General features: G+C 40.5%; 1 protein-coding gene and 1 long non-coding RNA gene across 2 annotated transcripts; one reads left to right on the top strand and one right to left on the bottom strand.

Moving 5' to 3' along the window:
• Positions 1-624: 624 nt before the first annotated feature.
• LOC144679824 (fatty acid-binding protein, liver-like) lies at positions 625-2,849 on the bottom strand. Its single transcript, XM_078540648.1, has 4 exons — positions 2,477-2,849; positions 1,825-1,997; positions 1,638-1,739; positions 625-1,377 (listed from the first exon to the last, which is right to left on the bottom strand). The coding sequence occupies exons 1-4, from the start codon at positions 2,547-2,549 to the stop codon at positions 1,324-1,326; spliced, it is 402 nt and encodes a 133-aa protein (XP_078396774.1). The 5' UTR covers positions 2,550-2,849; the 3' UTR covers positions 625-1,323.
• Positions 2,850-3,731: 882 nt separating this feature from the next.
• On the top strand, positions 3,732-11,219 carry LOC144679825 (uncharacterized). Its single transcript, XR_013576428.1, has 2 exons — positions 3,732-4,078; positions 10,102-11,219. It is a non-coding gene; the product is annotated as an uncharacterized LOC144679825 (long non-coding RNA).
• Positions 11,220-11,945: the final 726 nt, after the last annotated feature.

Raw genomic sequence — 11,945 nt, 5'->3', positions numbered from 1 at the left:
CAACAGCTTGCAAATATTCTCAGAAGTACAATTTAAAGCCAATTCTACCATCTTTGGTTAAAAATATAAATCAAACCAGCACAACCATTTGAGTTTCACAAGTAAGAGGTATAACTTAATAAAAATTGCAGTTATGCCAGCATCAGCGTACTAAACATTGGTACAATTCCTTAAATGGTACCTACATGCCTCTTTCCATTGCCTTCAAAAACGATTTCATATAAAGTTGCACTATTTTCACATCCAGAGGGGTAGAGCCAATTCCAATTTTTAAAAAAGTTTCTTTCTGCACTAATTAAGAGACTGCTATTAAGGCAATCTCACCGAAAAAGTCACCATCCATATAAATATTATTATTTCAATGTTGATGTCATTACTGAGCTCCAGTTAACAACTGTAACTTACCAGGTACATATAGAGACAGTTTTATAGATGAACAGGAATTTTCACTGAACACAAAAAAGTGTGATTTTTAAATCAAAAATTTAATTTGTGAGAAATTTCATACATACGTTTTACAATCTAACTTTCTTCAGGCATTATTCCAACTTAGCACTGTCTTTTTCACTCTGTCTATTGATTAGTGAAGCCAGTGCCACTTTATATCGAAGAATCAGACTGATCTTGTGTAGTACACAATTTTATTAAAGCTGCACAAATTTGACAATTTTTGCACTTTGGTTGTACATAGGGCTGTTCTTTTTCCACAGGCTTGCAGATCTGGAAGGGTCCCATAACACTGAAAAATAAATCAAAGTCCATGCCTGCAATTTTACACAGCAGCAAGATTTCAGAAAGCACAGTGGTAATATAACTTGAGTAGAGTAAGCAATTTATAGTTGTGATATTACAAGCATAAATCTTACAATACAAGGTAATTAATAATTAACACCAAGTGAATACTTGAAGATTTGTTCTGTGTCTCACTTTTCCTTTCTTTAAGCAAAATTTGTTTAATCCTGCACATATTACACATCTTGGGAAGCACTGAATAAGTTGAGAAAGTATTCATGTCTGCAATTTTCTTTCTAGACTATAAGTCGGTCCATATTTGTTACTTAGGTAATATTCAGGAATAAACATTTTTTTTTACAAAAGAGCTCAAGTTAATCATAAATTAGTATAATGGCAAACCAGCACTGTTCTTGTTGAACCTATAAGTCCTGAAATTTGTCTTGTCATGCAAATACCATGAAATGTAACCAAAAGTTACATGAAAAAGAACAGTCCTAATTATGCAAAATACTGAGGAGAAAGTCCAGTAGAAATGCTGCAAAAAGAATGAGGTTTTTGAACCGAGCCCATCCTCCTTGTTTCAGATCATCACTTTACTTTCCGATAGGTTCTGGTGCACACCACATCTCCCATGCTGCAGGTCTGATTTGCAAAGGAAAGTAAAAAAAAAACCCATTAAACTCCATTACTGGGTTAAATATTAATTTCATAATTCTTGCACCAAATGTGCACATCAGTTTGGCTCTTTGTAGCAATAGTATCGCAAGCAATTAATGATACATCCAAAAACTGTTACAACAGTTTCTAGTTATCTAAATATTATCCACTGCCACAAATTTACACTTCTCATTACCAGCAGTAGCTGTTTGGTTCTATCGATAATGATGCACTTAAGCCCTTACCAATATTAGGTCACCGTCCTTCAATTCTCTAATCAGGGTTGTCTCTTTTCCATCCCACCGTTGTATTTGGACCAGTTTGCCATTGTCCAATGTCACGGTGGTCTGTTGGGAATTTAAAACAAAAGATCATTTATCTTCAGAAGTCGTATATCTTCAAATAGTTAAAAGGGGTTGATCACCAACACACCTTGGTTTTTCTATCGTCTGCAGTGGTCTCATCAAATTCCTCCCCTAGCTTGAATTGGATCTTTGTGCTTTTAAATGAACTCTTGGTTTCTAGAATGATTGTGTCGCCGTCCATAGAAATTATAGTGTTGGGTTTGATTGTTTTAGCCATATTCCGTTGTACCAGACCCACTTCTGAAAGACATAAAAACGGTAGCGATGGGGAAAGGCAGTAACAGTCCCAACAGTGAGCGCTCACACGTTTCATTACACACCAGTGTAACAGAAATCATTTCTGGGAGAGGCAAATCAGGATCTCGATGAGAAACAGAGGGGGGGAAAAAAATATCTCCTGCTGCCTTTGTCTGGCACAATGCATTTTTCCCCACGTTTTCTACTGAGAAAATCGTACGCGTGATGCTGCAAGGCACAGCAAAAAAATAAATAAATACACCAATACCGTCCCAGTGTTCCGAAAGGAGGTCACTATCGATACACATTTTAAGTGCACAGCCCACGCTTTTCTCTCTGGGATCAATTGTGGACCTGGCGTTTTAACCGCCGCGGACAGCGGTACAGCTGCAGACCCCCCCACAACCAGCTCCATTCTGTGGCAGCGGCTACAAAATAACCCTCATTCCCCACCCCACATAATATAAACACTGAATCCTCACCCAGATGCTTCATGTATTCATCAAAATTTTCGGTTGCCTGTAAGCCCCAAACGCCCACAAATGCTTCGACCATTTTGTCTGTGTATGTGTGCCGATCCTCTCACAACCCAAGGTTAAAAACAATATTATAATCTGCTCAAACTATGCTCCGAAACCTCTCTGCGCTCACGCTCTTGAGCTCGTCCGCTTTTAAGCTCCTGCAGCTCAGCACCACGTGCAAAATCCTCAAACCAATCCCGAAACGGCAACGGCAGAGATTGGCGCAACAGATGTGGGAGCGAGGCAAGTGCAAAAAAAAAATCATGCATTTTTCAACATTATTTGCAAACGCTGCTTGACTGAGAACGTGCGCTCACATAAACTGCAGGGATCCTGTGCACAGGCTGCTTCGTGATGTCTGCACTCAACGTTTTAGTGCTTTTATTTTCGCAAAATGCCGCTCCAAGAGGAGAAGTTTTAATTTTAGGGAATAGCGAGGGGGCGAATGTTATTGAAAGCGCGAGGCTTGTTTGAACAGGATTTTTCAAGGTGGAGAGTGTGAGAGACAAAGGGTAGCTAGCTGCATTGTAAGGGACTACCCCTTATTTGACTGTATGACCCGTGTCCCTTAAAGGACGCCTCTTGTCCTCTATTTCTGGGACAGCAGGTAGGAGACAGATCTGGGAGTCTCCAGCATGATTTGGGTGGGACTGCAAATGAGTGAATTGACCAGCAGAGGTTTGATAATGTGACTCAACAAGATAAACCCTGCGTTCCCCACGATTATGATCTCAAGAACCACTTCCCCAACCCCTGTCATGTTGAAACCGCCACCACCCTCCCCCCGCTCTCACAGCCCCTCTCTCATTGTACCACCACCCTTCTCGCTCCTGATCCCACAGTCAAAAGTGTGCCTTATTTTATTTCATAAGTGTTGGTCACCATGCAGGATGATCATCTCTACCATTTATCACTGTGTTAACTACAATTACTCAGTGGAAAAGTTCCAATTTCTTAAGCACTTTTTTCAAAATCATAACGCATTATTCTTTATACATATGCTCCTCCATTCTGTCCAGAACCTGTTCATTTCTATTCACTATATATATTCTTCACTAATAATATAGCTTTCACTTTTTCTCAAAATTATCTACTTTACATTACTATGCATTGAACTGTGTTAGCCACTGATTTGCCCACTAGTTCAACCCATCTATCTTAGGATAGTTAAAGCTTCTCAATATTATAATTCTGAGACTGCCCTTATCTTCCCCCAACTATTCCATAGTCTATAAGGACCCAACACAGAATATAGGAATAGGAGTGTGCCATTCATTCCCTTAACCCCCATTCCACTATTCAGTAAGATCAGGCAATCTTACAGCACAGAAGGAGGTCATTCAGTTCATCTTTGTCGTACCTGTGAAAGATATATCTAATTATTCTCACTCCACTGCTCCATCCCAATAGCCCTGCAATTTTTTAAGCAGGAGGGGACATCCACTTCCATCCATCTTTCTCCTGGTCCATCCATGTGATGTTCAAGTGCATACACACCCAAGAAATGCTGTCAGTGAGGCTTAGATCAGAGTGGCCTAGAAGAAACATGAAATGACAGGCACAGTAATAAATTATTTTTATTCTTAGTCCAGCAAGATATTCAGGCCTTGGAACCTTCTAATTGTTGTCCTCTAGTGTTCTGATTTTGCATCTCTCATAGTTTTTCTTTCCTGTCTGTATTCAACTGAGGTAGAAAGAGAAGTGGTGAGGGTGAGACAGAGACTGGAGTTAGAGAGTTTTTTAATTTAACGATTGTTCACTTCTATTTCTTTTCAAATTTTGAAGCCAGCACCTTACACACAGTACTGTGGATGTTGACATCAATAATAGGGAAAATGCGAGAAATATTATTAGGGATGGTTACAGCACAGAAGGAGGCCATTCGGCTTGTCATGTCTGCATGGCTCTCCAAAGGAGCAATTTATGTAGTGCTGCTCACCCGCCTTCTCCCCAAGGCCTTGCACTTTTCAGATCGTGATCCAATTCCCTCTTAAATGCCTCGATTGAACTTGCCCCCACCACACTCTCAGGCAGTGCATTCCAGATCCCAATGGCAGATGGAACATAATATGGGAAGTTCTCCACTTTGGAAGGAAAAATTAAAAAAGAACATTTTTGAAATGGTGAGAGCGGGAACTGTTGGTATTCAAGGGACCTAGTTATCCTTGTACACGAATCACAGAAAGTTAACATGCAGGTATAGTAAGCAATTAGGAAAGGAAATTGTATTTTAGTCTTTCTTACAAAGGAATTGGGATATAAGAATGTAGAAACCTAATTGCAATTGTATAGGGCCTTGATGAGTCCACACCTGTACTGTGTACTGTTCAGAGCATTGTACCTAAGGAAGGATATACCAGCCTCAGAATAAAGGGCATTTAGGACTGAGATACAGATACATTTCTTCACTGAAAGAGTTGTGAATCTTTGGAATTGTCTACCTCAGGGGGTTTTGGATGCTCTATTGTTGAATACATTTAAGGCTGAGATAGTCAGATCTTTGATCTCAGGGAATCAAGGGATATGAGGAGTGGGTGTGAAAGTGGAGTTGAGGCAGAAGATCAGCCATAATCTTATTGAATGGCATATAGGCTTGCTAGCCCTGCTCCTATTTATGTTCTTATATATCTTATTGACATTTAGAAAAGTTTAATGCCAATGGTTTACACTTGTGAAACAGACAATCTAATTTCTAATATCTGTGAGGCAGAGGGGAAGAAATTACTTTCATGATGGTTCTTGGCTTGAAGTAACCTCTGCAAACTGGGACAAAGGCATGAGGTTCACTCAAAACAGGGCCTCAGTTCTCATCTCCCTACCACCTGCGATCATCACCAGTCGGAGTTGGCTGACAGAGTCGCCCTGGGAAGGGAAAGAGGAAAATAGGAGGGATGGAAGCTGGCAGTGAACAGCAGTATTGGTTTCGGATCAAGAAGAACACTTCTGTTTAGGTGGCCTCTAGTCGTCCCCATAAAAACCACTGATTAGGCCACGATAAAGCTGGAAAATCTAAGCAGAGCGTATAAGCTGGATGCCCGCCTAGTTTCTGCTGAATTTGACAGTGGGGTATTAACATATTTAAGGGCTTAATTGGCTCTCAGAAGTTACTGGCTCCAAGAGACTTCAGAGGCAAGTAAGGGAGTTGCCATAATCTCCACCCTACCGTATAAATGCCATGGGTTATCAACTAGGAGATTATTAGATTCTCTGTCAAATTATCATATTTTTTGTTACAATAAAGACGCAATTTTTAAAATATATAATACATTTTAAAAAATCAAATCCTAAAAGCTGTAAGTAAACCTTTTTCCATGGTTAAAGATCACCTATCAATATCTGTAAAATAATTGACTTTCAGTAAGCAGGGACTTTGTTTATGATGATTGCTAGTACAATTATTTTTGAATGAAATGTGATTCGCTTTTAATTTTGTTTGCTGAATAGTCAATGGAATAAAACAAAGGAACAGGAATGTTCTTTACCTACTGTACAAGTGCACACCCTGGAGGACATTTACAATGTTACTCAGAACCACTGGTTAAAGCAACAAGCTACAATACAGACATACTTTGTCGTTGTTCTAGCTTTTGTCATCGCAATTAATGTAACAATAAGACAAACATATAAAAACATTGACAAGCATTACTGTGACAATCTTTGTTTATGCTGACTAGGCAAGGCACCAGCGTACAAACAAGATCTATAATTTATGTCATTTAGAGTACAATATATGCCCAAAACCAGGGATTCTGGTTATTGACCAACAGTGTAATTTACCAAGGCCAAAAGACAATGTGAGTTGTAAGACTTGGTGCTGAAGTCCTTGGATTCAGTGCACATCACACTGCATTTACAACAAAGAAATTCCTGCCATACTGTCAAATGGTATGAACATTACAGATGAAGCTCACACACCAGATTTTATCATTACTGAGCTGTAATTTAGGTTTATGTTTTATGCTTGTACCAGCTGCGTATACAGAGACAACTTTAAGCCAAATGGGAAATTTTACTGAACACTCAAGTGTGATTTTAAAATTAAAAATCCAATTGATAAGAAATCCTGTTTTACAATCTGACACTCAGCAATGTATTTTTTTATTCATTCATGGGATGTGGACTTTGCTGGCTGGGCCAGCATTTATTGCCTTGAGAAGGTGGTGATGAGCTGCCTTCTTGAACCACTGCAGTCCCATGTGGTTTAAGTACACCCACAGTGCTGTTAGGAAGGGAGATCCAGGATTTTGATCCAGCAACAATGAAGGAACGGCGATATATTTCCAAGTCAAGATGGTGAGTCACTTGGAGGGGAACCTCCAGGTGGTGGTGTTCCTATCTATCTGCTGCCCTTGTCCTTCTAGTTGGTAGTGGTCGTGGGTTTGGAAGGTGCTGTCAAAGGAGCCTTGGTGAATTCCTGCAGTGCATTTTGTAGATGGTGCACACTGCTGCCACTGTGCATCAGTGGTGGGGGGAGTGGATGTTGAAGGTGATGGATGGGATGCCAGTCAAGCAGGCTGCTGTGCCCTGGATGGTATTGAGCTTCTTGAGTGTTGATGGAGCTGCACTCATCCAGACAAGTGGACAATTTTCAACACACTCTTGACTTGAGCCTTGTGGATGGCGGGCAGGCTTTGGGAAGTCAGGGGGTGAGTAAGTTGCTGCAGAATTCCAAGCCTCTGACCTGCTCTTGGTAGCCACAGTATTTATATGGCTAGTCCAATTTAGTTTCTGGTCACTGGCAAGCCCCAGGATGTTGAAGGGGATTCAACGATCGTACTGCCATTGAATATCAAGGGGAGATGGTTGGATTCTCTTTTGTTGGAGATAGTCATTGCCTGGCAGTTGTGTGGTGTGAATGTTACTTGTCACTTATCAGCCAAAATCTGAGCTTATGATGGAGGGAAGATCATTGATGAAGCATCTGAAGGTGGTTGGGCCTTGGACACTACCCTGAGGAACTCCTGCAGTGATGTCCCGAAACTGAGATGATTGACCAAACACAACCACCTTCCTTTGTGCTAGGTATGCTCCGTGATTCCCATTGACTCCAGTTTTGTTTGGGCTCCTTGATGCTACATTCTGTCAAATGCTGCCTTGATGTCAAGGGCAGTCACTCTCATCTCATCTCTTGAGTTCGGCTCTTTTGTCCATGTTTGGACCAAGGTTGTAATAAGGTCAGGAACTGAGTGACCCTGGCGGAACTCAAACTTGAGTGTCAGTGAGCAGGTTATTGCTGAGTAAGTGCAGCTTGATAGCACTGTCGAAGACCCCTTCCATCACCTTGCTAATGATCGAGAGTATACTGATGGGGCGGTCAGTAGTGGTGCTGCCTAGCCACTTTTTGTGATGGACATTGAAGTCCCCCACCCAGAGTACAAGCTATACCCTAGCCACACTCAGTGCTTCCTCCAAGTGGTGTTCAACATGGAGGAGTACTGATTCATCAACTGAGGGGAGGGTGTGGTACGTGGTAATCAACAGGAGATTTCCTTGCCCATGGTTGACCTGATGCCATGCAACTTCATGGGCTCCAAAGTCAATGTTCAGAACTTCCAGGGCAGCTCCCTACTGACTGCATACCACTGCGCTGCCACCTTTGGTGGGCCTCTCCTGTCGGTGGGACAGGACATACTCAGGGATGGTGACGGTGGTGTCTGAGACATTATCTGTAAGGTATGCTTCCATGAATATGACTATGTCTGGCTATTGTTTGACTAGTCTGTGAGACAGCTCACCCAGTATTGACACTAGCCCCCGTATGTTAGCAAGGAGGACTTTGCAAGGTTGTCATGGCTGAGTTTGCCATTGTCTTTTTTGGTACCTAGGTCGATCGCCTAAGGTGATCAATTTACAAAGACGTACAAAGTATTTGTAGCATAGGAACTGGCCATTCAGCCTAACAGGCTCATGCCAATGTTTATGCTTCATATAAGCCTCTTCCAACCCCTTTTTATCTAACCCCATCAACAAACACTTATATTAATTTCTCCACTGTGAGCTTATATAGCTTCCCATTGAATGGATTTGTGCTGTTTGCCTCAACTCTCACTTGGGGTAATGGGTTCCACATTCTAACCATTCTCTAGTTGAACAGTGTCAACAAGAGCTTGAATTTATATAGCTCCTCTAAAGTGGATTGTGAGCTCTGTAATGCTTGGGCCCAAATTGTTTTTGGATTTCGGAATTTTCTGGAATGTAGAATGTCATTAGGCTGCCTCACCACAAGTGTGTGAACCAGAAAACACTGTAGATATAAATAATTACCTGAAGCATAAAATGTGATAAAACATTATAACATAGTAATAAAAATTATTTTACTTATCCAAATACTATATCTTCCATGTTTATACTTTCCATGTACTGTATTAAAATGCTGCTGTGCATTGCTTGGGTCTTCTTGAAAAATTTCCAGACAACTGGTGTTTCCAAACAATAGATTTCCAGACTGAAGAGATTACAGTGTAATAAAATGTCCCAAGGCACTTCACAGGAGCATTATAAAATAGGGTGTGACACTGAGCCACACAAGGTCATACCAGTGAGATGGTTGAAAGGTTGGTCAAAGAGGCAGGTTTTAAGGAGTGCTAGGAGCCAATGTATATCAATCATGAGTAAGTGACTCATATGTTATCCCAATGTTAAACTGGCATTGTTTTTGTTAACTCTCATTCATGAGTAAAACGAACATTATGTTTAATGCCTGCATATCACTTCGCCAGGAAATGCATCCAATGAAAACATCAGCTTTTATTAGTTTCAAGTCCATTCAAAAATTGTGAGATTTGTATTTCACCATGCAGAAATCCTGAAATCGGACCCAAAATCTTATGAAGAGCAACAGTCCCTGTTATACACAATACTGACGCAAAAGCCTTGGAGGAAACAGCAAAAGTGAGGTTCATTGAATGGACCCGATTTTCCTTGTTCCTGGACATCACTTTACTCTCTGATAAGTCCTGATGCAACCACATCTCCTACAGTGCAGGTCGGATTTGCATCAGAAACATAAAGGAGTTAAGAATGCACCATTAAGCACTGTTGTAGGATTAAACATCAATTTTATAATTCTTGCAAGAATGATGTACATCAGTTTGACTCTCTATAGCGATAATGGCCCAGATTTTGCCGATGTAATGACAAAATTGTCAGCATTCGTTATATCTTTACTCCACTGAAACTGACAGCAAATTCAGGAGTCTGAACATGCGCAGTATTGTTATGGAGAGGAGAGAGAGAGAGAAACTGAACTTCTTTATCCTCTCCCGACTGTCCATAAGCAGAGATATTTTTTTTTTAAAGTAGGTTGTGGCGTGTTTCCCTGATCCCTCAGTTTGTCTGATCCAATTTAATAATAACTCTCAGCAAAATTGCATCATGATTAACTCAAAAGGTTAGTTTATTCACATTCAAACCTGGGTGGGGTTGGGGGTGGGGGAAGTGTTCGCAATCTCATGCACACGCACACACACACACACACACACAAACACATATATAGTACGGGGGAACAGAAAAGAGGAATATTTACAGCAATGGGCAACAACAGTAAAAGAACCACAGAAATGAATATTAGTTCATGTGATTTTCAGAGTCCGAGAAGTCAAAGTCCAGAAGATGTTTTGAGGCAGAGTTCAGTCCAGATGAGTTCCTGGTTGGAGACAGCAACACGAAAATCCTTGAAGTGAATGATGCTGCAGCATGATGGGCTGCCTCTGCTTCGGTTACTTGACAGACAATAATCAGAGACTTTGAAATCAAATAGGCTTTGGGGAGTTGAGAGATGGTGACCTGCTGCATGGTCAGCCAGGAGCTGCTGGAGTTCTTTCCAGTTGATGTTAAAATAATAGTCTGAGATGTGAGGCTAGAAATTAAAATGATCCAAGAGGCTAGAAGCATGGCATCATGTAATGTGGCCCATTAATGAATTAATGCAGCCTTTCAAGCAGTTTCAGTGCACCTGGCTACAACCCATTGTTTCTCTTAGGAGTGAAATTATGGCTTTAACACTTCTTCACGTATAATAAGTTTTGATGTCTATTGCTTTGTTATCATTCCGGCTGGCGGAGTCAGTTCGTCTATTAGCCGTCTAGTTTCATGATTATAACGTGGCCTTACAATGGGGTGTAAGATTCCACAAGGATGGGAGTGGAACTCTTTTGTTCTTGTAGTCTCTATTGGAACCTTCCAGAAGAGATGGTCAATCTTATGACTCATGTGACCTGTAGCAGCTTTTTTGCGAATAGCAAAAAAAATAAAGTTTTGATACATGCAGTGTTGCTTTCTTTTCACGTCTTATTGACACAACAGTATAATGCAGAAATCCAAAAGTTGCTGTCAGTGAGTCTAAGCTCTTCCATTGGGTGCACTGTAGAGTTTCCCACAGACTGCAGTTTCCATTGCAATCATGATTTGATGAAAAATTCCATTTCTGTGCTGTTAGTCTCACTGTAAAAGCCCTTGAAAAAGTTGCACCTTGTTGAATGAGGTGTAACTGGATTTTAACAGCATGCTAATATCAGAATGACTGCTAAACACTCCAAAAAGCTGATTTGTGAATTGTCAAATTTCTCCATAATAGTAAAGGACTCTACATTTTAATTATAAAAAGTTATTTTTTAAAAAGTTTGTTTATCTTTATTATAGTTCTTATGTTAATCTGATTATAATCATTTATTTTATGATTGGAAAAATAAATTGGAAGTGAGGGGATTCAGTTTTAACTTCCGAGTTTGCTTTGTGTGAATACGTCAATGTGATTGGTTCCTTACTTGCTTGCTGACATCACTGCTTTGGTGCACCAAGCCATTCCTTGACTTAATGTCAAATTTAGACTTGTTGGGGGAGGAGAAACCATGCCACAGTGATCACTAGATCTTTGTGGGCAGTGTTCTTCAAGGTCAGAGGTCAGTGCCCTTGCTTTACTGCTGACCATGAAACCCGATAAATCCAAAAGTGGTCACATAACTAGAAAATGTTATCTAAGTAATACCCATTGCCTCAAATGTACACTTTTCGTTAACAGGGATAGCTGTGATAATAGCTATATTGATGTACTGAGGTCCTTAGCAATATCAGTTTATCATTCTTCAGTTCTCTAACTAGGGTTGTCCCTTTTCCATTCCACTATTGTGCTTGGACCAGTTTGCCATTATCTAATGTCATTGTGGTCTTTTGGGAACTTGAAACAAAAGGACATTTATCTCAAGAAGTCGGGTATCAAGTAACTTAAATCAGTCAATGGGATTAATCATCAACATAGCTTGGTTTTCCTATTGTCTTCAGTCGTCCCATCAAACTCATTCCCTTGAATTGGGTCTTATGCTTTTAACATTACATACATTGATGGTTTTATCTCTACCTTTTATCTCTACCTTTTAGCCTATTTCGATCCCTTCCCTTCACCCCACCCCACCCCCACTAGGACTATCTGTAC

The sequence above is a fragment of the Cetorhinus maximus genome, chromosome 4 (assembly GCF_964194155.1).
Source record: "Cetorhinus maximus chromosome 4, sCetMax3.hap1.1, whole genome shotgun sequence".
In the NCBI taxonomy this organism is placed as follows: domain Eukaryota; kingdom Metazoa; phylum Chordata; class Chondrichthyes; order Lamniformes; family Cetorhinidae; genus Cetorhinus; species Cetorhinus maximus.
The sequence above is the reverse complement of the archived record's forward strand: the minus strand, read 5'-3'. Positions and strand labels throughout refer to the sequence as shown.

Excerpts from the sequence above, each read along its gene's own strand:
- LOC144679824 (XM_078540648.1), bottom strand. The coding sequence starts at position 2,549 with ATGGTCGAAGCATTTGTGGGCGTTTGGGGCTTACAGGCAACCGAAAAT. Across the intron at positions 1,998-2,476 it reads TGAATACATGAAGCATCTGG|AAGTGGGTCTGGTACAACGG; the intron begins GTGAGGATTCAG and ends TATGTCTTTCAG. Across the intron at positions 1,378-1,637 it reads AGGACGGTGACCTAATATTG|ACCTGCAGCATGGGAGATGT; the intron begins GTAAGGGCTTAA and ends TTTGCAAATCAG.